This window comes from Neodiprion virginianus, chromosome 6, assembly GCF_021901495.1.
Source record: "Neodiprion virginianus isolate iyNeoVirg1 chromosome 6, iyNeoVirg1.1, whole genome shotgun sequence".
Classification (NCBI taxonomy): Eukaryota; Metazoa; Arthropoda; class Insecta; order Hymenoptera; family Diprionidae; genus Neodiprion; species Neodiprion virginianus.
In genome coordinates this window covers 26430003-26457977 of record NC_060882.1, presented here as the reverse complement: position 1 = coordinate 26457977, position 27975 = coordinate 26430003, and the positions used below count along the sequence as shown (strand labels likewise).

General features: G+C 41.0%; 2 protein-coding genes across 2 annotated transcripts; one reads left to right on the top strand and one right to left on the bottom strand.

Annotated features, from left to right (window-relative positions):
- The first annotated feature begins 10 nt into the window (after positions 1–10).
- LOC124307142 (alpha-1A adrenergic receptor-like) lies at positions 11–27900 on the top strand. Its single transcript, XM_046768566.1, has 9 exons — positions 11–169; positions 10893–10978; positions 11415–11809; positions 14166–14325; positions 15381–15525; positions 16235–16417; positions 18464–18626; positions 25284–25497; positions 26906–27900. Exons 3-9 carry the CDS (start codon positions 11612–11614, stop codon positions 27160–27162), a joined length of 1320 nt encoding a protein of 439 aa, XP_046624522.1. The 5' UTR covers positions 11–169; positions 10893–10978; positions 11415–11611; the 3' UTR covers positions 27163–27900.
- Positions 18698–23190, bottom strand: LOC124307141 (glucose dehydrogenase [FAD, quinone]-like). The gene is made up of 3 exons (XM_046768565.1): positions 22833–23190; positions 20577–22549; positions 18698–19590 (listed from the first exon to the last, which is right to left on the bottom strand). The coding sequence occupies exons 2-3, from the start codon at positions 22176–22178 to the stop codon at positions 19225–19227; spliced, it is 1968 nt and encodes a 655-aa protein (XP_046624521.1). The 5' UTR covers positions 22179–22549; positions 22833–23190; the 3' UTR covers positions 18698–19224.
- Positions 27901–27975: the final 75 nt, after the last annotated feature.

The following is a 27975-nucleotide window of genomic DNA, read 5'->3' as shown; positions in this document are numbered from 1 at the left end:
CAGTCGTCGGGACGCCGCGGGTCCAACGGGAATCTCGGCTTAGAAGCTCCCGTAACTTCACGCCGCGAGCACGCGCTATTCTCCGCTCTTGCCTTCTTGGATTCGGGGCCGAAACTGCGACCCTGGAAATTAAGCTCTTGGTTTCCGGGTAACGGACGCTGGAAAATCGGTGAGTGAATTATTCGGCGAGCTATTATTTACGGAATTATAATTATAGAACGAATCGATAAAAATGGGGGTTGGAAATTATTTATCTACCAATCTTTTTCACCCTTTCAATCAAACCGACCGACTCGTTTTCGTTCCTCGTTTTATTATTAATTGTACATTGTGCCATTTCGCTCAGCTGCAAGACTTACTTGTAAAAAATACCTTTTGACAAATTGTTTTTTGCTTGAAATTCGTGCCGTGCGGTGGTTATGATTGTTTCCGCTTATCGTCGATGAGTGAAACTGTGACAATAACCGAAGAATAATTGCAGCGTCGAATTGCGATGATTAATTGGAACGCAGTTGCACCATTTATGAAAGCTCTAACAATTAAGTCAACAACAATATAATTTCCAAGTAACGCATTTAACGCATCGAGGACGAAAATAAATTGCCCTTTATTGGATCATCGATGAAATTTGCGACGTGTACCGGAAATCTTGTCTTCCGATAATAAAAAGAAAAGTTACATCTTCTTCGGACAAATGGATCGTCATAACGAATTGTTCTCGATTAAATTTAACTGCTTTTTTATCTTTTCATAACGTGAGGTTTTTTCCTCTCTCAGCGGAAGCAGAGACGTATGAAATTCATTATTGTCGCGTAATGTCATAACTTTTGGTTTCACATGGAAAAATCACACGGCCTCTCGATTTCTTTATATTAACGTAGTACATATGCTTATGTATATATGAAAGTCCTGGAAACTTGCGTTGGGGGCAATCAAAAAAAAGGGGGGGTGAGGAAAAACAATTTTAATGTGCAAATACGCGACTGTACTTTTATGAAATCATAATATTGTGTTTGTCAAATGTGAACGGGAAATTGCGCGAGCTTCGTGACGTGTAAAACGTGTTTTTTAATCGTGCAATTGGCTTATCTACCACATTCGTCGTTTGTTTTATCGTTGAAATTGTGTTTGTATCGTTCGTTCGGTGACTGAAGAGCTGAAAAAATTTCAACCCCAAGTGTTGAGTATTGAATTGTGCAAAGCGATTGTGAATTGGATTTTGTCTTGTCGCCAAGTGTAAATAGGATCGATAATACAAGACCCTGTCCGTTGGGTTGGTTACGATAATACAATTAGAGGATTGTTTAACGCGCCAGAAGCTTTCGTGTTTGATAAAAGTTGGATCTCAAAGCGAAAAACTTGCTACAACGCGATTCGGGCGAGTTTTCTACAATTTTCAACGAGGTTGAGGCATCGTTAAAATATTCGGAGGTAGCCAGAGTCCATTTTTGTTATTATTAAAAAGGAACGGAGCTGTTTCTTTCGCTTTTCATTATTCTTGCCAGGGCTTCGTTTATCCCGTTTGGTTTCTGACGGGTTTGATATTACAGCTGCGCACAAGTAGGCGGGGATGTTTCACAATTACTTTTGCAAACTTTCAAAGAGTTAGTACACCGTGCAAAGTTAGCATTTCGGGTTAATGTGCTGAGTGAAATTACAATTTGCTCGAGGATCCAATCCTTTAGCCTAGACGTATACTGTGATAACACGTCTTTATCAGTCTGGCTCGTTTATCTCGATTTTCAAACTGCGCGTTTGACTCTCCTCAAGGAATATAGCAAAATCTACTATCTCTAATCGTAGTACTAGATGCATTTAATCGCTTCGTGCAATGAAACACGCGGAGAGAAATATCTAATTTTACTTACTATGCGGTCTACAAATATATGTATTCATTTTTTTTTTTTTTTTTTTCATAAAAAATTCTGCAGGATACAAAATGAAAATAAATTACTATCTACCGGTACTTTTGATTAAGCTCACTCGTAATATATATTCTGGCAACAATTGCGCAATAATTTTAGATTCGTGAAAGAATAATTAATCGATCAAGGCCTTGTTTGATTAAAAAAATATAGTGAACCTAACAAAGATATTTTTCAATGCTGCAATAAGAAAAAAATGTAGCACTGATACTTGTACCAGTATATTTTCTTTTAATGTTATTCAAACCGTTATTCTGTAAGGATGCCCATTTTAATAAAACATTACCGTAACCACAAAAGGAATAAAATTTTCCTCAGACGCAGGAAACATATTACACGGTTAGACGTGCGGCTTGTGCAGGATCTTCAATCCGCCAAAGAGTACAAACACCTCAAGGGTTCTCGTCTTAAATTTCCCTATCCGGCTTATTCCATAACCACATCCGCAAGGGTGCGCTGAAAATAATAATAGAAAAAAAGCAACGCCCGGCTTTGTCTTCTCGCAATGTATATACGCATGTGATAATCTGCCGTCTATTAAAGACGAGACGGTAACCCGTTCGTGTGGCAAACAAAACTGATACAAAATTTAACGATTAATCAAAAGACTCGGGCGCGTGAATAGGGGAAAAAGTTTAGCAGAAATAATTTTTTATTTTTCCATTTATCTTCATCATTTATATACACCTATTGATAAATAGTGTGCGGTAAAAAAGGTGAACTCTCCGAAAAAAGTGACGTCACGTATCTTCTCGAACCCGAATGAAAATCGCGTTGTTTTAGTAATTCACCTGTTAAAATTCAAGCGACGTGAATTCTCGCGAAACTTTTAAACCTACAGTTAGATATCTATACAAATTCATCCGATGGATATTTCTTCGAGTTCGAAACTTTGGATATTTGAATCGAAAAGTTCACGATCAGGGGTTTATTCCCTAACTTATTTTGATCCGTGCGAAACCCTCGCGAATATTTCGAGGTCGTGAAAATTCCACCTCCAATAACAACCAAGAGCTTCTTCGTCCTTTGACTCCGAGAGAAAAAAATGTGTGATTATTGATACTAAAACGACGTATTTCCGAAGTTACATTTTCCGGTGTGAGCATGACACAATAATCTGTTTCGTATAAAGTCAAAGAGACTGTGAAATTATCAGGCCTTTCATAATCACCCCGTAGATTATAGTGACCGCCGATATCAATCTCCGCAGGACAAAAAGCTGCGCCGAGCTTTCAGAGGTAAGCTGAGTAAGTTTGCCCGAGCGCAGACAATAGTCGAGAAACGCGTTAACTTCCGGTATTCTAATCTCTTTCCCACATTCCCGTTTTTCCCACCCCACTCGGTTATATGAACTGTTTAAACTTCTCCCCAATTTGGGAATCCGAAGGGGTTGCGATCGCGATCCAGAAAAATGAAGGGGTGGATTTATCCTGATCCTCATTTTATTTCGAACTATAATATTTTATACGTTGTACAGCTCTGTAGCAACGCCAGTCAATTTCCACTCACGCTTCGGAAACTGACGCTGATTGAGCCTTCTCGGTGAAATCGAGATTGGGGAAACATCGAACCGGTTTCTATCCGTATTCAATATACCGATACGGAATCAAATACGCGGCTCGTATCCTATCAGGGGTTAAATTACGGGGAATTTTTTCACCCTAAAAATCCGCATTGATCCGTTGAAAATTTACCGTCCAAAATTAACTCGCTGTCAGGAGCGTCGTAAGGGAGCTTTGATATATTAGGAAGAAAAATTGATTCCTTTGGAGGAAAAAAATCACGTATACATAATTCGTGATTAATCGATGTCTGGCTGTCTTTCTATCTGAAGTTTTCTTTTTTTTTATTGTTATATTAACGAACTTGGCAGCGAAATTTTTAACAAAGTTATTTATGAAAACGAAAAATGAACCTATTGTTGGAATTTTCAAGAAAATGAGCTGAAAGTATTTAATTTATTTGTTTATTGATCAGTGTAATTATGCTTGTCAATGTCATATTTTTTGATCATGGTACAGGTAGATCTATTGTTTTAGTTTACTACACTTTTTCACTCAAATCCAATAGTTACACAATAGTTACAAGAAAATATACAACGAGTGGCTGTAATCAAAATGAATATATGTAGTGTAGATTGTCTGGTTACAGCTACAAAACTCAATTTAATTATTTTTCGTTTGTAGTAAACAAAATGAAGATAGATAAGGACTGCGTGATTAACCATCAACGATAAATATCTCTCAATGCAAGTACTGAACTTTGTTCATTATACATCGTTTCGAGGCTCTCGTATAGTTAATTTTTAAACTGCGAAAGGGGTAAAAAATGATCCGGTAACCGAATAGAGAGTAAATGCATGATTTAGAATTTCCTTCTCGAACGATTCATCCGTGAAATAACGTAAATATTTGCGAGACAGTTTTCACGGTGTAGAAGTAGATGGAAAAAAGAGTTTGCAAGTTTAACGATAAGTAACGCGTTTAAAAGTCGGTTGAAACGCCTTAACCGAGACGATAAAATGGTCGCAATTATAACCGAGACTCCTTTCCATAATATATGAGAAAACGAGAAGATGCAGCTGCAACGGTGTACAAGCAAAGACGGGAAATTTAATCTCGAGGAAAAATGAATAAATCTACACCAAAGTCAAAGAGTTATACGTAGGTAGGTATATACATGCAGCGTATAAAGCAAGGCTTGCGCGCTTGCATGCGGGAGCAAAGGAAAAGATAATTTGTTTTCATTCCTATTACGACGCAAAGAAAGAGCCATGCGGAGGGTGAGAGATAGGCGAGCCCTTGGGGGGAAAAATCGCAATTTCGAGGGGTGAGTGAGTGGAAAAAACCGCCGTCCAGTTTTCAAGGAATTTTCCTCTCCTCGCCGAGGCGAAGAGTCGCTGTTAGATGGAAAAAACAGCGGATGTACGGCGGACTGCGTTTCGAGGAAACCGAGGAGACACGTCTCGTCTACATCCAGTAAACGACATGTTGTGAAAAAAGGAGGCCGAGCGTAAGTTTGCAATATGAGTCGTGGGTACATCGAGGACGAATATTGAAAATACGCGAGGCAAAAAGGCCGTTGTCTCCTTGTTCACACGATTTTTTGTATAACAAAAGTATGTTACGCGTTTCTTCACGAAACACGGAATTGAGGTTAGATTTGTTCGCAACAGCGCATGCGCGCCGCGTCATTTCTGTCCTCCGCGCATGCGCGTTACCGGACTCGCTATATCATCATAGAAACCGATACTTTGTGTACGGCAAACATGCATGGAAAAACGCGTAAAACATGCTCGCGTTGTACAAACGTTCTGTAGATAATAAGCTCGCGACTCCGAAGCGCCGTGTTCGGTGTCTATCAATCTTGTTCCTTTGACTAACAAACAACAACAGACTGGCCGTCGGTGAGGCCTGTCAATCTTCCACAAATGCGTCGCCTTGTTCAGCCTCGTCACAATGAAAGCTCCTGCTTCACGCATTGTACTTGCTTACAGCGTGTTTTGCTCATTCCGGACTCCAACGGATCCGAAAAACTTCGGAACATTGGTCGAACCAAACTTGTGAACCAGACAAAAGCAAGCTGGAATAATAATCAATGGATCGGAAGGAATGCTAATTAAAATTCTAGAATTAGTCGTAGTTTTTGACGATCTTTGATTTTATCTTTGATTGCTTTTTTCTTTTATTCGTCAATTTTTGTTCACCGCACAAGGCGAGATTCACTCGATTGTACGAGAATGAAACAGCGGAGCGAAATTAATATTGAAAAAAAGAATTCACATTTCCTTACACAACTCTAGAACAGCCTTCAATATCGAGATTTCGACGATTCAAAAATCGAACTAGTTAAACCAAAACAACGCATATATACATCTAGTTATCTATTTTACCTCATAAAACGTCGAGATCGTCAAATGAAAGCTCAGCTCTTCATTTTCCGGCCGATTCTAGCGATTGAATATTCCGTATATAATTCGCTGCAAAAACATAGAAAAGCTGTGAACGATCCGTAATTGTGGAGGAGAAAAAAAAAAAAAAACGAAATAGACGTAAGGAAATATCGAGGATTAATTCTGAATCGACACCTCGAACGAATAAAACGGGATAGTTACAACAAGTTATATACAAGTTCGAGAGGAAAGAATAATCACTCTCGATTCGTGTTTAATCGTCGAGGCGTCGGTGATCGTCGATGGCAGTTCGTGGATTGGATTACCGGATCGAATTATCCCATTGAGTGATTTCCTTTCAACCGGCTATATGTATATCTGACAGGGTAACGGTGGGCGCTAAGGTTCGGAAGTGAAAGGATATTGGCTGATGGGACAGCCGGTGATCGATAAGACGATAACAAAGAAAAATGGTGTCGGTATTAGAGAAGCAAGAGAGTTATTCTCGCCAATACGAATCCGAGGTGCGTATTTAAAATTCAAAGCCGGAATCCGTCCTTCGCGGTTTGCGAGGAGAGAAAGAATTCGAACACGAAAAAAAAAGAACGAAGAAAATGTTGTACAAAAAAAAAAAAAAAAAAAAAAAAAAAGAGAGAGAGAGAAAAAAACAGGAATCTGCAAAGTTTCCGAACGTTCGCAGCTGTCGCAAATCCCTGAATAATTTCTCGCGATTTTGGCTAATCGTTCGGCGTTCGAGCGACAGAATTACACACCGGATGAATTGGGGGACGAAGGCACTTCGCGTCATTTGCCTCCCAGCGATTTTTACCCCGTCCTTATAGGTACAATATAATGTATACATAGATATACCGAGATGAAAGAGCATCAATCACCGAGCTCTGATAGGCGGCGTTTGATAAAGAAGGTTTTGAACGGGGGAAAAAAAAAACCCGACGCTGTTCGCAATTCTCATCCTTTACCCGCCAGCTTTTCTCGTTCGAGGAAAATCGGCAAGTCACTCACCTGCTGCAACATTCGGCGAGTGTAAGTCGAGGAAATTTGCGCTAGATTCTGTAGGTCATGGATACGTGTGGAAAAGCTAGACTGGACGGCTGATAATTGCCTGTTTTCGGCCGGGCTAATCCTTTCTTTCCCATTTATCTGCAGCGGCCGATTAATTCGGATTCAAAGCGGAGCGTAATATACACGTCAATTAAACTGTCACAACTTAAGGCAGAATTAAGCTCTCCTGCTGGTTCGAGAGACGCGAATTATCCTAACACTCCATTAAATGCCGTATACCGCTCGTTAATTATTATCATTATTGTTATTACGTGGATTTCAGAGAAAGATCGATTGCGCAGATTTGGTTGCGAGTTATTTAATGGACTGATAGCCGCCCAACGAAGAGGGATGGCCAAAATTTCGGCTCGGAACTTCCGAGGAGGAGGGGCAATTAATTATTTCGGAAAAGTTTGACGTCGCGGTCAAACGATCCAACCCTTCTCGACTCTATGCAAAACACACGATATGCGGATATTTTTTCTCTCCTTGTAGGTGTACTACGTCGTAAAGTTTTACGGGAGTAGAAACAAAGAACAAAAAACTTTTCACGCAGTCGGGTTTATAGAGCGTGTGCATGAATGATTATAGCAGCTTGAAATAGATGCAGCGAGTTAAAAAACTCTGGTCGCCTAATCCAGAGGGAGCCTATTAATCTCGTTTTTTTTCTGTCGAAATGTTTCTTCGAACTTTTGAGGCTCTGTAAAAAAAATGATAATAAATGCATAGTTGAGGGTAAGAAAAAATGCTGCAACAGGGGATGCGAAAAATCGGTTCAATCGATGAACGGTGCGTTTCGATTTTTCAGATATTCGTATCGAAAGTCTGATGCGAGTAAGAATTCATCAGGTGTACAATTTAGGCAAAAAGTGGAAAAACGTAAGAGTCGAAATCGACAGGCTTGAAGAGGTAAGTTTAGTCAAAACTCCGTTGATTTCCTCTCGCATCTTTGTATTCAGAGGACGATGTTTTCATTGAATTTTTCAAGTTTTCATTTCGCGATATTATTTATTTGGATATAATTCTTTCGACTGGAATGCTGTGACACCTGATGTATCCTCAATGTTTCGCTGATATTCCGAACAGCTGTTTTGATAGAAAAACGCGACGTGCGGCATGGAAATTGAAATTCAAATTGACGCGTAGGTTTCGTTGTAACAGATAAAGCACATTGTAAAGGGCGTGAGCTGAATAGAGGAGAAAAATTGCGAAATTGAGAAGCTGTGCGCCTTTCGGGCTCTCTTCTCACCTTAAGAAAAATTGTTTTTTTTTTTTTCCACACCTACCGTGTTTGTCAAGTACATGAAACTCATACACACCGTTAAAAACGTCTTGTCGAAAATGTCTTCTTGGTATAACGGATCGATCCTCCGACCTGCCTACCTTGTACGTCTTTTACAAGACGGATAGGACTACTCCGCTTCAGATTCCCCGGCATTGAGGGTTTTTTCCGTCGAATCGACAGATGTTTCGGTGGAATTGCAGCCGAATAAATTGTTTCCCGACGTCTCAGTTTAGCCGAACCGGGAAATCACGCAAAAAAGAAAAGAAAACGGAATAGAAGAATCCCGATTCCCACGATTTCCGAAACTGGAACATTCGCTGCTGGCGTCACGTAGTTTGGTTGCGAAATCGTGGGCAGAAATTTCGCCAATAATCCGAAACCAGCTTTGGCAAACTTTCGCAACGGTCTGTCGGGTGAAAAGTTGGAACTGCGGTAATCAATTAGTCTAGTCGATCCTAGTCCGCTCTGCAGAACTGCGAGCTTTTATCCTTGAAATATCGTCAGAGTCAGGGAGACGAATCATATTATAATTTGCAGAATTTTTCGCGGTGAGTGCAGCCGTGGATGTAATAAAAAGAAATTGGACTTTCGATGAAAATCAAAGTGACAATCCAATCGCACAGCTGCGTTAGCAGCCGACGACAACACCAGACGATGAATAATGGATTATGGAAAATTCGGCTGCGACGATTTTCGGTTTTCACGCTCACCTCGAACCAGCTGCACCAGCTTTTACCTCGAAATTTATTCCAGCTCATGCGTCTCGACTCGACAAAATGCATGCAACAAATTCTACGGCGATTCTGCAAGCCCCGTTTATTTGCTTTGCATTAAATTATATTTTATTGTGTTTTTTTTTTCTTTGCTAAAATTCGCGAGTACATTTTATGCTGATTCGACGGTAATTTCAGCCAGTTTATGTATTCTGATGAATAAAACGAATTTCTCGTGTACTAATCACCGCGTCTTCTTTCATTATTATACACACCGTTAGATATATAAGGCAGGTTCTGCGTACAAATTCCGATACCGACATTTTACCATCATTTTTAGCCGCTTTACAGCTCAGACACAAACCCTTTTTTCGGATTATCCCGAAAATCGTCAACCTTATCGATGATCGGTAAAGTTGACCAATGTGAGGGGTTTGTGTCTGAGGTCTCAAGTGGTTAAAAATGTCGGTAAGATGTCGGTATCGGAATCTGTAGGCAAAACCGGTCTTATACATCTACTCAGACTGCCCGCATATATCTATAATCGAGATATTCAATTGCGGGAGTATTTAAGCTCTGCTTGTAAAGAGTTCACCGTGAGAGCTTGAGCTTCTCGTTTCACCCAATATGTCACATAAGATTAGGCTGGTAAAGAAAGTTGGCCAATTCATCCTCAGTTCTCGACAAGATCATCGAGTATCGGGGGTTGCGATGTCACGGAGTGGAGTAAAAAATAACCATAAAAACAAAACGGTTTCACTTACCGTTCAGAGTCCGGATCCTGTGCTAATTCGATGAAACCTCGATGGTAGCTCAGGAGAGGATTGAGTTACACAAACGAATGGAGAAAGTTAAAGTTCGACATCTGCTTGATATATACGGGAAAACTTTAACGCGATTTTGATGTCGGGTTAAATTATTACACAATTACTCAGAGCGGCGGTATAACAACCCCTTTCGCAGAAGTTCTGCAGCTCCAAATACACAATCCCCATTTCTCTTTGAATGCGAATCAACGTGCTTCAATGTAATCCATCAAAAGCAAACAGGAGACACAGTCGCCGCAGTTTTGCATTATACCTATAACGCGATCGAAAATGCACGGAGCTTTGGGGAAAGCGGGGCTTTTTCATACGGTGAATTGGAAAGCTCCGCCACCCTTGCGGAAAAGTTTTCTGGTCGGTATTTACTCGCGATATTTCGGGGATACAAATAACGCGGGATTAGCCGAAAGGATAAACGGATCGAGAAGGACTTTCTCGCCGATTCTCAAGTCGGTTCTAATTTATTGCTCCTGGAGGTGTTGCCTCGAACGTATGGAAACGTGCACGGAATCGAACCAAGGTTCTAAATCCACTTAATCCAATTCAAACACGCGTTTTCTGCAACCCGTATAAATTTGTGATCGAATATTTTCGGGGTTCGACTTCTAGCGGGAAAATTCGAATTTAACCACATCGTTGCAGGGCCGGTACAATTCATCATCCTTTCCTGCAACGTCAGGAGCATTACTCGTCAGCCGGTATTATAAAGCACGAATTTCGTGTTCCCAGCACGACGAATAGCCGAGAAGGCTTGCAAATTTCATTATACAATGTTTAACGATGCGAGGCTTGTAATTTATAACGTGGGTGACTAATAATCTTGGTGGCCATCCAGCGTTAACCTTTTATCGAAACTAACCCGTCGAATTCTTTGCTTGTCTCATCTCGCTTGTATAATAAAATAATACAACGCCTAAGTTCCCATGGAAAAGTGCGTAGTTCCTAGGTTCTCTGATATTATACTAACACTACGTAAACACGCTTAATTGGTTTTGTAATTAATGGTTACACCCGGACTGAAAAGTAACGCTGTATACTATACATTTTAATTAATTGCTTAGATCAAATTAATCAATCGTCTTCGGAACAATATTCGTTGGTAAATTTTTCTAGTAATTTCTTCTTTTTTATCCTTTATCCCCTTCACCCTCTCTCTTTCTCTCTATCTGTATATACATATATCTGTTTCAGGTTGTGTCTGGACCTGCGATTACATTTCCATTCGCCAAACGACCCGTCAAACTTTCTTATGCGACAGGACTGAAGACGCCTTAAAGGTCTGCTAAAGATACGATTTTTTGCTCAAGCCTGTGTACAGACCATAGCGTTAATTACCTTTTGACGAGCTTTATGCACGGTACTTCATGAAAGGGCATACATATCGTTGATGAAAAGGATTTTAGAACATTTTTTTTTTTTTCATCTTTTCCATTCATATTTGTATAATCGTATCGGGGACTCACGACTTTCATACCTTCGCAGCTACTGTACGTAAAATCTATTCGAAACCACGGTTATCGCGATTAGCAATCAGCCAGACGGCGTGACGAAGAATAATTAATCCCTTGAAACCGAAAAAAGAAAACAAGGGTAGAGAGAAAAAGAATTATCGATATTCCCCGAAAGGTTTTCGTGAGTAAGAAAAGAAGGCTTGATATATACGCGGAGAAGCTCGAGTAGCTCCGGCATAAAATATAACCTTTATTATCACAGGGAAGGATGAAGGTATGAAAGGAAATTACCATACGACGTTGGTACGTCCGTTTAAGACGGGCGTGATAAGGAAAAACAAGAAGAAAGAAATAACCGCGGCGTACTAAACTTTCGCAATTATGCTCACGAAATCGATGGAGAGGCTCGCAATTTCCGGACTCTGAAACGGGACTCGAATCGTCCTGCAAAAGGTCGACATGACCAGATGTGGTAGCTTTCAGGGGAGAAAAGTCGGGGAAATTTTCATCGACGACGTGGTAAATCTGACGAACAACAGTCTCTCCGAATACAATCCACTCGCTGTATCAACAGCCGTCGTTTACACCGAGGACACATTCAACTTCAACTGCACCACCGTCGTACGGAACGAGAGCTTTTGGCTCCTAGTTGTGAAGGTAAAAATTATCGGAAAAATTTCTCTCCCTTTATTTCCCGCTTAACATACTTTCTCCCTGTTTGCTCTGAATCTCGTCTTATTAGGCAAATTTGAAAGCGAGATCAAATATTGAACGTGATAAGACCAAGAAAAATCACACATCTCGGGATTTATTTTTCTCTTTAAGATCGAAAAAAGCTGTGTCTCAATTATCTGCATTTGACGAAACTATAAGTTCGATATTCGATGAGGGATGAAAAGCGAAAAGAATATATCTTAAGCTTGTATTCGACTCCACGTTCAGTTTACAGGCATCCAGTCTGCTTTTTATAATGAAATTCTTGCGCGCCTGTGTGCGAAAAGCATCGGCCCGGTGAATTTTCTTCTTTCCGAGGAAATAAATCTCCCGAGTGGGCTGGTTTATTCCTTCAAGAAAGTCACAACAAAACGAAGCGAGGGTGAAATACTCCGGTGCCAGATGCTCCGCGGCATCCTCGATCTGAGGGTAAATTAAAATGTATGATACGCAGCTGCCGCGACTCCCGAACCGTTGCAGAAGCTTTTGATTCCTTGTAAGTATAATAGCGTGGAATCTGATTTATTTAGTTATTTTTTCTCTTCATTTCTGTCGACGGAAGGGCGACTTGTATATGTACATACATATATACATATATGTACATGTAATATACAAGGAGAAATCAGCGACTATTCAGCCGACATCGAGACACACGTGAGGGAGCACAATTTTACATTCGCTTGTCACATTTGGCCGAATGTGTATTCATAATAATACGTCATGTCAGTGTCGCGAGTGTAACAATAATACTGACAATATCGATTTATGCAAAAATGAAAAACGACGCCGTGTACGTACCGAGCAAAAACCGCGAATAATGCACGCGCGGAAAACGCAACGGCGGAAATTACCAACGCGATTTAATCGAGTCGAATCTGTAGTGAGATGAACTAGCCCCGTTAGTTTCAAATCCTCGCTTTTGAAGCCCGGCTAAAAGCCCATTTCTGCTCCCATTTTCCCATCCATTAACGTTAAAGATAGACCGTTGAAAAAAAAACTTTCGGTCCGCGTACCGACGCAATTTTCCTTAGACCGTACACATTTTCACTCGCGACACCGAATAGAAGGAAATAGAAATAAAAGTGATGAAAAAGAAAACGAAGGAAAAAGAAAAAATAAAAACACTGTGACGCGGAGCAAAGAGATTTTCCGTAAGGTGAAAGCTCGCGAAGGGCACAAAGGAAACGCGTGAAAAGACGATGCTGTGTAAACATTTTTTTAATATATTTACACGCATTCGAAAAAAGCACGCTGCTTCGCGGAATCGGACGGTGAAGTTTGAAGGGTTCGCCCCTGATCGTAAACGACAAAAGATGCGGCGGAAGGATCTTTTCCGACACCTACGAAAATCGATCCTCAAAATGGCTATTCGGTTCCGAGACTATCAATCTTGCAGGCTTCGCTGGTCATCGAATCGCCGGCAAAGCTAACGGACGAATTCCATACCGGAGAGATTCATCTATGCAATGGTGATGGGGTACTTTAACCTCTATGGACAGAGCTGCAGATAGCCAGCGAATAACCGGGCATTACGAGAATAAGTTGTACCGTATATCTTCACCCTCGTTTCATGCATACCAATAATACTTGTTCCTGCAAAGCCGGCTCCTACTCGGGAGAATATTAGCGATAAAATTTCCCAATTCGTCATCGTCTTTCTTGCGTTAGGTGGAAAACAAGGAAAGAAAAGAAGAAAACTCCACTGGGATTTGTTGTAATGGAAATAAAAACCAGTCACTGTGAAATCTAGTGGATCAAAAATTCGTTACTCTAATCGGCCCATATTTAATTTTAACAGACCCATTTTCGTTGTATTTTTTTCAGTTGATTCCACGACTTTTGAACAATGACTCAAATTATTTACTTCGAATTTGGAGACGGTATTCTCGTGAGTAAGAAAAGAAGGCTTGATATATAAAAATCGAAAAATCGAATTTTAACGGGTTGTTATTTTGTTGTTGAAATAATGTAAAATATAAACCATCCAGAAATACTTTATTCAAATGGGAAATAAATTATTCGTAGTGTTATTGAAGCATCGTTAAAACCACGACAATACAAATTGGCTGAAGCTATTGTCGACATAACATGGCTTCCTGATAATTGATTGTAATGATACAAAACATTCAAACGAAGCTCGATCTTCACACTTCGGAAAAAATGATCCTCGATCAAATCGAATTGTCCGCTGTCGAGTTATAAATTCCCAAAATTTCCCCACTTTTTCAACCGTCACCTAGAATAATTATACGCTCGCTTAATCTCTCCGTCTTATCTTTCTTCTTTCAAACTTTCGCAGGATCCTTTACTCGCCCTTGAGGCCTTGGCACTGCTGTGCGTGATCCTTCTGACGGTGGGTGGAAACACCTTGGTCATAGCTGCGATCGCGTCGAGTCCAAGTCTGCGAGCACCGACGCATTCTCTGATAGTGAATTTGGCCTGCGCGGACTTGATATTAGGTACCTATTTTACATCGGCTAATATAAACATTAGGGTGTTTAAAAAAAAAATGAAAAAAAAAGCTGAGCGTTCTACGTTAAATTTGAAAAATCGGGCTCGATTAAGTTTTCACTTTTTTTTTTTAAACACATCTTTTTGAATTTTTGAAGAAACACGGCGGGGCACTTCCATTATTAATTTTTACCCTGACATTAATAATCAACCCGAAGATCACGATCCGTAACACAAAGATATATCAACCGGGAATCTTATTCTTCTAAATTAAAAGTTCATAAATTAAATTATAACTATTTTATGAGATTGAATCAGCGATGCAAAAGCCGTCAGATAGACTTTTTAAACATCAAATTGAGGCTTAATATTACAAGTGTGGATCTCATTTGTGACGTGAATCGATATCAGGATGGGTGTAATCAATAAAAAAAATTTCGTTATTCATGAATTCAGAAAAAATGTATAACCATGAAAAATCGACTGACCGCGATCCTCGACATAACTTTATCGGGGATGCCACGATTGAAAATCGCAAATTATTTTCTTCGTAAACACCCTGATAAACGTGTGAAAAAAAATTGGAAACTCGAAAAGTCTGTAAGTCCTGAAACGTTGACCGTCGTTTTACCCGTATATAAATCAGAAATGATACCAGCCTGTGCAAAGCTAAGGAGGAAAAAAAGGTAGCCGGTGGCGTCGAGTCCCGACGTATAACGAAGGGCTACTTTGCTAACTGGAAATCCATTAATCGCGACCTAAAGGGTCGAAGCAACATGACGGAAACCCCTGTAAATCCACACGTGTCGACCCAGCCTTTTCTACACCCGGTACATACATTTTCTGCTCAGAGATTCTCTCAGCCCACACGGCGTGGCGTATTAGAATCCGAGATATGTAATACATGTGTGTGTTTTTTTTTCCTTTTTTTCCCCCCCTCTCTTCTCCTTCGTTCTCTCGACGTTACACAAGACGCGATAAAAGGCGATGACCGATGGACCTGGGATTCGAAATTCGGGGATAGACCCTGGAACTCAAGTATTTTTTCACCACAATTTTTTAGGGTTGACGGTCCTCCCGCTCTCCGCGAGCAGGGAACTCAGGGGCGGATGGGGCCTTGGTCCCGTCACTTGTTCCCTCTGGGCGGCACTGGACGTTCTTTGCTGTACAGCGAGCATATTGTCGCTGTGTGGAATCTCGGTGGACAGGTAAGAGAATTTGGAAGTAGAGGAAAATTTGTTGGGGTTTCAGCAGCCCCCCTTTTCGAGGGTATCCAAAAACCGGACAAAAAATTGAATGAAAAAAAAAAAGAAAAAAAGAAAAACAAATCCTCGGTAAATAGCACGGGAAATTTATCTTACCAAAGTGCTGCGACAGCTACTTTTGCCGAAAAAAGTACCGAGGCTTATTGACACTTTAACGATTATTCAGAACCTCTGTCAAAGAAATTGCCATACCGCAGCTTTGACGACGGTTCTCTTTGCACAGCTTTTTACCCCGTTTCGCGAAGGCGAAACCATCGCCGTTTATCATTCCGAAAAAGCGCTCAACGCGTTGAGGGAAAAAGTAGTCGAAAATTTTTCTTACGCTACTCGGTAGATTTCACCCGGCGAGTCGTGTCGAGGATATAATAATATTCGGTTTACGAATTGCTGTGAAAGTAGCAACGCAAATGTACATTTCTAATTCTTTCGGAGATCCGACGGACGTCGCGAAAGCTTTCGATACCTTCGTGATTGAGTCTCTGCGAAACGCAATGTCGGAAGGAGAGGGGAAATATGCTAAGAAATTGTCAGGCAAATGAAGTATGACTGGACGGATGGACGGATGGATGGATGTGAGGTGTGACGTAAAAAGTGGGGTGCGAATTAGATGAAACTCTCGAAAGGGGAAAAAGCTTTCACGAGCCTCGCGCAGGTACATCGGAGTGTCCAGACCGCTAACTTACTCGAGGGTTGTCACGACAAGAAGGGCGAGATTAATGATAGCAACTATCTGGCTCCTGGCCCTGGCCATCAGCGCTGGACCCCCGCTAGGCTGGGCCGAGGACAGCGTCTACGTTCCAGAAACCGGGGAGTGTAACGTCAACAAGCAGTTGGGGTGAGTCTTGTACGAGGGTATTAATTTCCACCCCCAAGACGACGACGCGGCTGGAAAATATATTTTTCAACGTGTTGACGCTGGCAGGAATTTCTTTTGCTGTAACAATTAACGTTAATGCATCATATATGTATGGTATATCCACTAGGGTGGTCCTTGATAGGGTTGTTTTTTAATTTTATGCTCTCAGGGGATTGAACGCTTACAAACTGTTGAAAAAAAAAATTCTCTGAAAACTTGAGCTCTCTGTATCGACTCTAAGACAGTCCGCTTCGTGATCGAAGTATCTTATCGCCGAAATTAATGGAAAATATATATTTTTGTAGAGAATTGAACGCTGTACGAAAAAACTCTGATACACAAAATTCGTTAATTAAAATTTCAATGAAATGTTGTCGACGAACATTGTGATATATGAATAATAAATTTTCTCGGGAACTTGGACAGAATTGATCAGATTCAATTTATCAAAATTTGCAACGTTTCGTTGGTTTTATTTATTTTCCAACTTCATCAGGCAAGCTGTAACAGATGTACATAAACTTTAAAATTAAGTTGCATAAAACAATAGACATGATACATGTAAGTTACAAATTCAGAAATAATAAACTAAACAAAATTGCAAAATATTTACTTTTGAGGTTAAATCGTCGTTAAAATCCTCTGGTCCATAACATCCAGTCAAAATTATGTTAAAATAAGACTAGACAGATATATACATTTTTGTTTTTTTGATAAAATTATAAACTCATTGTGCCAATAAATTAATTTGAATAAAATAAAATAAAATGGACAAATATGATGATATTTTATTTTATTCAAATTAATTTATTGGCACAATGAGTTTATAATTTTATCAAAAAAACAAAAATGTATATATCTGTCTAGTCTTATTTTAACATAATTTTGACTGGATGTTATGGACCAGAGGATTTTAACGACGATTTAACCTCAAAAGTAAATATTTTGCAATTTTGTTTAGTTTATTATTTCTGAATTTGTAACTTACATGTATCATGTCTATTGTTTTATGCAACTTAATTTTAAAGTTTATGTACATCTGTTACAGCTTGCCTGATGAAGTTGGAAAATAAATAAAACCAACGAAACGTTGCAAATTTTGATAAATTGAATCTGATCAATTCTGTCCAAGTTCCCGAGAAAATTTATTATTCATTACATTTAACATGGATGAGAACCAAGATTTGGATTGTGATATATTTTGTGTTACAGTTGTTTGTTTCATAGCTGTACTTGACGGAATGATAATTTTATGTAAATTAAAATTTGAACGTTATTTAACAAATGAACGCTTTCATCTACGAATTTTATGGATCGAAGTTTTTTTTAGAACGTTAAATTCTCTACGAAAATATGTATTTTCCATTATTTTCGATATATTCGACAACGACTTGTAAAATTTCGAAGAGCAAAAAAAGTATTTCCCATGATATTTCCATAGAGTTGATGCAGACAGCTCAAATTTTCAGGAATTTTTTAAAAATCAATTTGGAAGCAATCAAGTTCCTGGGAGCATAACAGTTCGAAAACAACCCTACTAAGGACCACCTTAATACACCCTATTACGTATATTAAACTGCCTCAATGAAAAACTTTATTTTTTTCGATATCCCGCTTCATGAAATCATAGTTCTTAACACAATATTGAACTTCGTCAAAGGAAATCACCATGCAATTTCTTTAAGCGGTGCAACATCGAGGTTGTGTCTTCGTCATTTAATTAACACGTAAGAAATCAAATTCTGACGGTTGAAGGAAGGTAATAATTTTTTTATACAACGGACGGAAATCTGTACGCTATCATTTGACAACTTCTATATTTTCTTGAACGAATAACATTTTTAAACATTAACATCTGACGCATGAAAGTGTTCGACGTAAAAATAGTATTTATCAAAACTACGTCATAAACTATGGTTAAGTAAATAAAAGTGGGATATCGAAAAACGGAATAAACATTTTTTTTCAGGCAGCCAAATATATATATTATGTACATACACACCCTGTTCCAATTCTCTGCCGTAGATACGTCATATTTTCTGCCTGTGGGTCATTTTATCTACCGGCTCTTGTTATCCTCGTACTTTATGGCCTTGTTTACAAGGCTGCCGTAAAGAGATCCCGTTTTCTCGCCGCTGGATCGGTCACCAGGAGTCACGTAACCCTTCGCATCCATCGGGGCAACAAGGTAATTCGAAACACCGACAATTATTATGAACAAATTATCATATACGTACGTACCAAACGGATCGGAGGGGGGGAATAAGAGGGAATGGGATCCAGAGTGTAAATCAAAAGCTAATGGGTAAGAGAAATAACTGTTAGAAAAATCTCCAGTCATTTTATTCGCGTGAACGATGATGAAAAACTGACATCATGTCAATAATCGGCTATAAATAATGAGTCAAAAAACTTGAGAACCGAATCAAAAACATCAGTTTTTTTTCCTAATTATGAAATCTTTTCTCAAATTGTTGATAACTAACTAGCTTTTATTATTCGAATTTGCACCTATAATATTCATTTCTGTTATATCTTATGTATACAGTTTAATTCGTGTTCACCATCGTCTTTGTTCTCTCTCCGTCTCTCTCTCTCTCTCTCTTTACCTAATTTTCATTTCAAACAGTGGTCTCATTCATAGTTGATTGGCAAAGGGATAAACTTAAACAAATAATCCGCAAGTTCATTAACTATTCGCTTAATTCTTACAAGCTATCGTTATATACACTGGACAATATTATATTTTGATTTCGCGCTCATTTCGGAAAGGAAATTACAACGATTTACAGTCTCGACGGTCGTACGATCTCCCCCCAATCCTGCTTAATCATGTCACTGGCCTTTTCCCCGATCATGAAAGTCGGGGCGTTTGTATGCCCGGATATTATCGTCGGCATGACGCTGGCGTCGACGACCCTGAGACCCTTGATCCCGTAAACTCTGAGGCGAGCATCGACCACGCCGAAATCTTCCCTCGGTGCCATTTTGCAGGTACCAACAAAGTGCCCGAGGGTCGTGCTCACTTGGCGAGAGACGCAAGCCCAGTAAGGGTCAGAGTTGAATCGGACGTCGCGACATCCGGGAAAGGCGACCGGAAGTAGAGTGGCGTTGTAGCGCTTGAAGGATTTGGTTCCGGCCAGCTCGATTGCCTGAAAATCAAAAATGGAGGAAGGAGGATCATTTGAAATTTTATGCAAGACGACAGCTTCTTTCAATCATGGGAATCGCGAGTCCGCGAAACGAATAACGATAAATTTGGAATCCTGTACGCCTGTTTACTCCGGTTCAATTTTCTGACCAATAAAAGTTTCGATCGCGTGTTTCTGATATGTAAGGCTGTAATGAATTGATCGGAAAGGTTTTTACGAGCGTGTCGTTAAAACGATCGAATCGTGTGCTGCATGTGATCGCGGACAAGTTGTAACATTGACCTTAAAGCACAAGGCGTACGAAGCATCGTGTACGTGGTGTGTACGCGTATATTATATGTAGACATGCATTTCGGTAGCACTTTCTCACGTACGATGGAACCGGTTTTACAGACCCAACGATTATTCAAGTCCCAGAGTCAGGGATAATCGTAAGCGTCTACCGAACATCATGCACTACAGGTTTTGTGGAATTTGGGTTACTGACCAGCCCGGAGATTTATGTAATTCCGATTTTCATCGCGCTGTCGTTGGCATCTCATTATACTCATTCGATTTCTCAAGGACGACTGGTGCGGTTGTAACTGGACCGACTAGCTGTCGAGTATCATCGGCCTTAACACCGATTCAAAGGCACGCAGTCTCACAATTGCACCCTGCATCGAACCGAGACGGATTGGTCAACAATTCCGTAACTGTATCCTCGTTAAAACGAAAGAAACTCAGGCTGAAACGAATCCCACGCAAGGTAGAAGCCGAAAGGACCTAAGACGTCGAGAATCTACACTCGTACATGTTGGATAAGGTCGGAGAGAAAAGATAGGTTGTAGAAACCGAATGCCAGACGGCAACCCGCGCATATATTTGCATCACCAAAGAGGCAGAGGTACAACCCTCGGGCCGTACATTCGCACGACCTCTCAAAATTCTCCGTGGTTGGTCCTAAGTACACGAAATTAAGCCACCGTGGTGTGGGATATGCGAACCTTTTTTATGCCCCTAACCATGGTGTCCAAGTCGTCCTGTTCCTCGTAATAATTCGCCTCGAGTTTCGGCCAGTGAAAAGGATCGGCACTCTTCAGCGTCACTCTACCTCTGCTCTTTGGATGCTGCAGGATCGGGACCAAAGTGAACGCGTCGTGTCCCTCGTAGCGACCGAAGACTTCCTTGACGAAGTCCTCTCTCAGTCCGAGGATCCTCCTGACACTGCCGGAAGTATCTCCGGTCAGCGCGCCTAGTCCCATGACAATCTCTATGTCCGAGTGGTCCGAGTCGTTTTCGGCTAAAACGTTTGGCTCGTCGTCGTCACCGAAGAGCGAATTTCCCGGTCTTCGGTCTTTGGAGCCCAAAGATCTGGCGGGACGGTTGGTGTTGAGAAAAGCGAGTCCTTCGGCGCCTCCAGGGATGGTTAGGGGCCCGGTACCCCTGAGGAAAAAGTCTAGGGCGTTGGCGGGGTTGGACGCCATCCTGGCCTCAACGACAGTCACGCTCTCGTTGACGAGGAACGTTAGGGCGGACATGCTGACGTGGTCCTGCAGGTTCAGGCCGACCGGAAGGTCCTGGACAACGGGAATGCCGATAGATCGGAGATGCTCGCTGGGTCCGATCCCAGAGAGCATGAGAAGCTGGGGCGAGTTGAGAGTACCGGCGCATAGGAGGACCTCCTTCGAGACCCTGACGAAGTGGCGTCGCCGATTCCTGACAAACTCGACGCCGATGGCGCGTCGTCGTTGAGAGTCAAGAGCGATTCTGGTCACCCTGGAGGCCTTCGAGATACGGAGATTCGGCCGGTCCCTTACGGGCTTTAGAAAGGCCTTGCTAGCGCTGACTCGACGACCGTTTCTCAGGTTCGCCTGTGCCACCGAGAAGCCCAGGAGACGCTCGGCGTTGTAGTCGTTAACCTGGTAGCCCATCTCATCCGCTGCCCCGAGGAAAGCATCCCGCAATTTCGAGGCGTACGGTGAGTGAGCAACGTCCAGGAAGCCGTCAGTTCCGTGATACCGTCGGTCCAATTTCGGGATCCGGATGTTCTCCGAGCGCATGAAGTACGGCAGGACTTCACGGAAGCTCCATCCCGGGTTTCCCATCGACTCCCACGCGTCGTAATCACCCCGGGAACCCCGCGTGTACATCATGTAGTTTATCACCGAAGTCCCGCCGACTGCTTTGCCGCGAGGCCAATTGCACCTGCCGCCTTCCATCGCCAAACAGAAACCACCCTTGCCCTTGTCGTCCGCTAACCCCGGCTCCGTCTTGTAGCCCCAATTGAAGGATGTCACGTCCAGTACTGGAGCCAGCAGAGGTATTTCGGTCAGGAATATCTCCTCCCCGCCTGCCTCCAACACCAGCACGTTCCATCCTGGAATTTCCGTCAGACGATTCGCCAGGACTGATCCTCCCGAACCCGCACCGATTATTACGAAGTCGTACTCCGGCGGTACGTGACTCTCGTCCTCGAGCAAACCCTCCGAGGTTGGTGCAGGGAACTGGTAGAATCGCCTCATGACGTTCTCGAACAATCCCAAAGAATCCATACAGCAGCCCAACCTCAGGGGCAGCCAAAGGATTGCGAAAATTTTCAAGGACATTTTCAAATTTTTCGTACCAGGTTCAAGTACAAGTATACGTATAGATATATACGACGAGTCAACGTGTGATTCGCGAATATTGTCTGTAATCCTTATATGTATTTACTGTATATTTATTGTGACCACGTTAAACGTTGGCAAACTTTGCAGGATGGAGATTTACTGCTGGATTAGCAGACCAACGTATCGGGCGGAAATTGCGTGAGATGCATAATTTATTGTTAACGGACAAGGCATGGCAGTTGCTTCAAAACGCGCACTAGGATCTAACGTCAATGCCTTCCGTAATTTGTTGCAAGCGCAATTTGATGAAACACTCTTAATTATTGACTCGTGATGTGCTTTAAATACTGCACTCGGTGTCTCGGGAACTGAAATGGAAAAGTAAAAATATGTTTTTTGCAAAATTCTAGGTAGAAAAAGTATAGGTGTATAAAAAAAAAAAAAAAAAAAAATGGTTCCAGTCTGAACAACCAAACGACAGGATAATTTCTAATCGTTACTCATATAATTATATTGGAACATTCTTGTGTAATTATCACGAATCAATAGTACTGACCACAAAGTTTGCACAATTCTTACTTCGGGTAACTGATCGTAAAGAATGAATGTAAAATCGTAACAATTAAATGTGACGATTTGTTTAAACAATACCTGATCAATCCGCTCTTGTCTTGGCACTGGGAACATTTTCTAACTGATTGATATTTATATGCACACGTTGCTGCAGGAGTCAATAAATAATTCAAGTCCACAAGTATCCGGTCACATTTGTTCTACGGTTTACCTAAATTTATCACAGAATCTTCAATACCGCAAAAAATTGGCTCCTCCTCGACATCGCAAACACGTGTGTTAAAATTGTAAGATTTTTGAGTCGACCGAAACTAAAAATATTGAGAAAATTTGGTAGAAAAAAAGCTTCGGGCGTGAGTGAAACTCCTTCGATGATCGATGAAGGATCGTTACAGCCTGCTTGTCAGTTGGAGACTGAAGTCAGATCGGACCAACCGTACAGTCAAGGCTGATTGCCCGCCAACTCTGCGATCAGCAGCTCTCCGAGTAATGTGATAAGTTTAACAACAACAAGGCTAAACGCAGATTTTACCGTCACCGTAAGCAACAATTGCCTTATACATTCTCTCCCGCATTTCGTTAGGCAAAAGTGAATGACGAATGATTAAACCGAAGCCGCGTGGAGTTATTGGAAGGGACGTTGATCGATGATCGACGACAATCGATCACCATCATCAATTACAACAGGTACACAGAAATCGCGTTTGATTGCCACGCCGCAATAACACCTTTAATATGTTTGTCCTCCGTTTTGGCACGCCTTGACAATTTTATCGTTCAACTTTTCAATGCGATATTTGGACACGCGTAATCGATGCACCCTCCGTTTACCAACCTTTTTCCATAATGAGGATACAGCCACGATGTCGTCGTTGGACCGAGCGAGTGACGTGCTTCACTTTCCACGCGTCGTACTTGATCAACGATTCGATCAATACTTTTTAACTCTTACCTCCTGTGATTTTCCCGGGGTTTTAACGCCGTTCGGATCCCAACGTCGACGCATTGTGTCATTGTACGCGTGTTATAAATCTCCAGCCATTCACGCACCTTCGTCCTAATTATTTGCGTAGTTACTCGCGTTGCCTCATTCGTCGCTCTAATTAATCTTAAACCTGATCGCGGGAAAATATTTTTACGAAAAATTATGGCTGTTGGAGGTCGAAATTGGACCATTATACAGAGATGTGGCGTCATCACCAGAGCCGAGCTGTGTTAAACATGCAGTTGCGCAAACCTCTGCAGACACTGTATAATTGATGGTACGCTTCAGCTTATATGTATACTCTGTTTAAAATCGAAGTTGCGTAAGCGGTTACCACTTAGCTTTGGAAAGCTCGAAAAAGAAGTCTTAAGTACGTTTGGATCCCGATGCTTCGTACGGTTTGTTTGGAACTGAAAGAACATTAAGAGATAACAAAGCATCGGTCGCCACATGTATTTTCTATACGGGATGAATGAAGCTTCCATGACTAAAATTCGAAACGCTTCGTTACAGGTCTTACGATTGTTCGACATTCGCTGCACGATCGCTGAATTAGCATCATTGAAAACTTGCGTGAGCAGACGCTCTGGGATTTACCAATTCCCATGAAACAAGTTGAGAATAGACAAACACCGTGCCTTGCAATCGTATAATATATATGGCATTACGGTGGAATCGAACAAGTCGTCGCGTTCCTTTTCATCGCAACGTATTGCACTTGACCGCACTTACATGATGGATTGATCAATATATAACTCACGTTTTACAAGGACGCGTGTCTTTTTGTCGATAGAACAGGTTTGCTGTCAGACATTCCCTGTGGGTCCATAAATTAGGCAATTACACGACTAACTTCGCAGTCTGTGAATCAAGCCTAGACGAGAATATAAAAATCTTCTAATCCAGCGTGTGCCTAATTTATTTTCTGGTAAAAACTTACATCAATAGCTACCACGTATGGCTTCTTTGGTAGTTAAATTGCACAAACAAAATATCCAGCCACCATCTTACGTTCTCCTAAAACTATAAATCGCTATGCTTATTAGAATTTCAAATACTTTCGTATATCCGTCTTCTTTTATGAAATCATTGATACGACTATCGTGTATTCCGTTTAATTATTCGCAAAAACTATTACATCAGTTTCACCCGAAGTTAGATGAACTCCAAAGCCAACTCAGGGTCAAGTACGGTAAATTGCATGACGCAACCAGTCGCAAAACGTTGTAGAAATTGTGCAACAGCGATTGAGAACTAGAGCTCTAAGAATAGTACAGTCTGGGTCAATTTGAAACCGAGTGTTAAACAGCGGCAACCTTATAATGGAAGTGAAAAAATAAAGGCACAAATAATGATTGGAATAAAAATTTTGTTTCATGGCCGGTGTTACATGGTATTTAAAAGGTCAATTTTACTCTGGATCAAGGTATTTCCCCCCTCTTTGCGAGTGACAGACAGACATGTGCCAATTTTTACGAACGCGACCTTCTCCCAGGTGCATCGCCGAAGGAGATGATAATTAAAGATGATCATTGTTTGTTCAGCTCTCGGAGAATTGCGGCAGCAGTGAATCCAGTACGAGGCTTGTGTCGGGCCCCGGGCCCCCGGCACGTTGGGCGTCGCAAGGACGTCGCGGCGCTCTTTATAGAGGACCTGCGGCGAAATTCCGGCGGCAAAAACGTGCGGCAAAAACGCTGGGGATAGTAGTCGGAGGTTTTTTACTCTGCTGGTTTCCATTCTTCATTATTTTACCCATAGGTAGGAAGGTTCTTATCTCTCTTTCCCTCTCTCTTTATCTCTCTCTCTCTCTCTCTCTGCATGATTGTAGGCATATTTTCTCTTTTTTTTCACCCAATCAATTTGGCAAATTGCCAAACCATGAGAGAGAGCGATTTATAAAGCAGACCGGATATTAAGCTGCATTTCGTTCCTACATACAGCGTATTTCACGTTTTGATGGAAAGGGCGGAAGGCTGGGGGTCTGCAAAAGCATCCAGAATATGAGGGCGGTTCCGCGATTGATTTCGATATTTATTTTCCCCCCGTGTTTTCTGAGACAGCAATTTCGACGATGCGCGACGTGGGAGGTAAAATTGAAAAAGTAATTCAGCTTCTCAATTCGCATCTACCGGATGAAAAAGGTTCATGTTATACCCACGCTTTGCTGTGTTATGCCGAAGGTGCTTCAATCGCGTGGTGCATTTTTTACTTTTTAATCATGATCTAGCGCCTCGGGAGTCAAATGGGAAAAGAAACACGCTGACAGATAACTCCAATTAACCTTTATCCGGAGTTTGTTAACTCGACGTTTCTAACACTTGGAGAAGAATATTGTGACCCGTAATGTACGTGTATTCGAAGAACGTTGTTACCTCATCGCGTTCGACGGTAAACCTGAACCGAATATAATTAAGTGCCGATACAAAGAGAGCTCTAAGCCAAAAAGTGTTATTGTGACCGAAACTAGACGAATGCCAAGTAGATATACGTACTTTCGTAACATTATGCCTATTAGTATAGCATTTCTAAGGCATTAATATCATAATGTATATCTGTACAGGTGGTCAGTTCAATGGGAAAAACTGAGCTAAACAAATTTATACCAATTTAATAGCTATGCTGGTTAAAATAATTCTATGAATTTCTATGAGAATTTCAATGCAGCGGTCTAGAATTTGGACCGATTCGTAGTTTTGGTCTGCTCAATCGAAAGAAAATACTCGGTTTTTTCATAGATTTTCTGTTTCATTTTCTCGAAATGTGTGTCGAACTATTTCTCGTGATTTCAATTGTAGATCTTCACAGATATTCACACACTTTCACCAAAATCTACGCAAAACTATTACGTTTTACGGAAGTTGTATATTTTCGTGAATTTACGTTAAACATCGTTAAGTTTCATAGACGTTTGTAAAGAATCGTATTTTTCTATGAAAAAACTACAATTCTTGATGAATTTTTACGATTCGTTTTTTTCCCTAGTTTGTCATAGAAATCATTTCACCAGGTTCAATTGTCTGTTGAATATACGGCAAAGCGAAAGGCGTTGTGTTTTAATGGCAAAAAAAAAAAAAAAAAGAACAAATGTCTGCAGAATTCATATGACTTTTCATATAAACCGTTTAGCACAATAAAAAATCTGATTCATTTACAATATGTATTGCAGATGCGGCTTGCGAGTCGTGCAACCTTTCCGAAAGCTCGGTTTTCGCCTTTGCTTTCTGGCTCGGGTATTTCAACAGCTGTATCAACCCCCTGATATACGCTTGCAGTAGCAGAGAGCTCAGGCGAGCTTTCCAAAGTATATTGCGGAGGGCGTTTCTGCTTCGAGGAAGGACTCAGCGTTCTTCAGCCGCCATGTATGCAACAGCTGTGGGGAACTCGAACAAGCGGCAAGGCGTGTCGACCAACCCACGAGACTGATTTTTTTCTACGCTTCCAAGTATGAACTTTAGGGTCGACCGCGGTTCGGCTGAAGCTGAGGCGAAACAGATGTGTTATTTACACTCGAAGCTCGACGCAAACAAACCCCTTGTGGTCTCGCAAGGGTTTCCCGCTTTTCGAAGTGGAAAAATAACGTGGAAATAATGGCGTGTGTATAAACTTGTATGGTACACAGGGTGTGTGGCCAATTTTTATTTTTCTCTAAAGAAAACCAATATTGAGCTCAAGGACTCTGACGATGGAAATCAATGTTATGAAAATATGATCAAGTATTTACGACAGTCTTCAGCTGAAGTTAGATCTTGAAAAAATCTGGACGGTCATGAAAATTCGCTGCCTCATTTGCACCTTGTAGTGTGTATTTTTTCATAAATTTTGGAACGTGATGATTCAATTTTTTCATCACCCATCTATTGGACTGTATTCTAAAAATATTCAAATAACGAAAAATTATATTTAAAAAATTATAGTCATCAATGTTCTACCGTCAAAATACCGGGCTGGCAGTGTCGAATCTCTGAAGAATGAACTTTGTCTTGCATTTTAAAACGTAAAATATTTGTTCGAAACGTCGAACGAGGCGACAGTGTATAATTAATACAGGGCCAATAATTTCTCAAAATCATGTATTACGATTGTGAATATCATATCCATTCGTGGATACAAAAGTTATTGGAAATTATATAAAATTGTACAATGTTAAATACGTAAATATATCAAATTTATTTAATAAATTCGGATTTATACACAACGGTTATACAATCAAGCGTGTATCGAATCTAACATAAATAC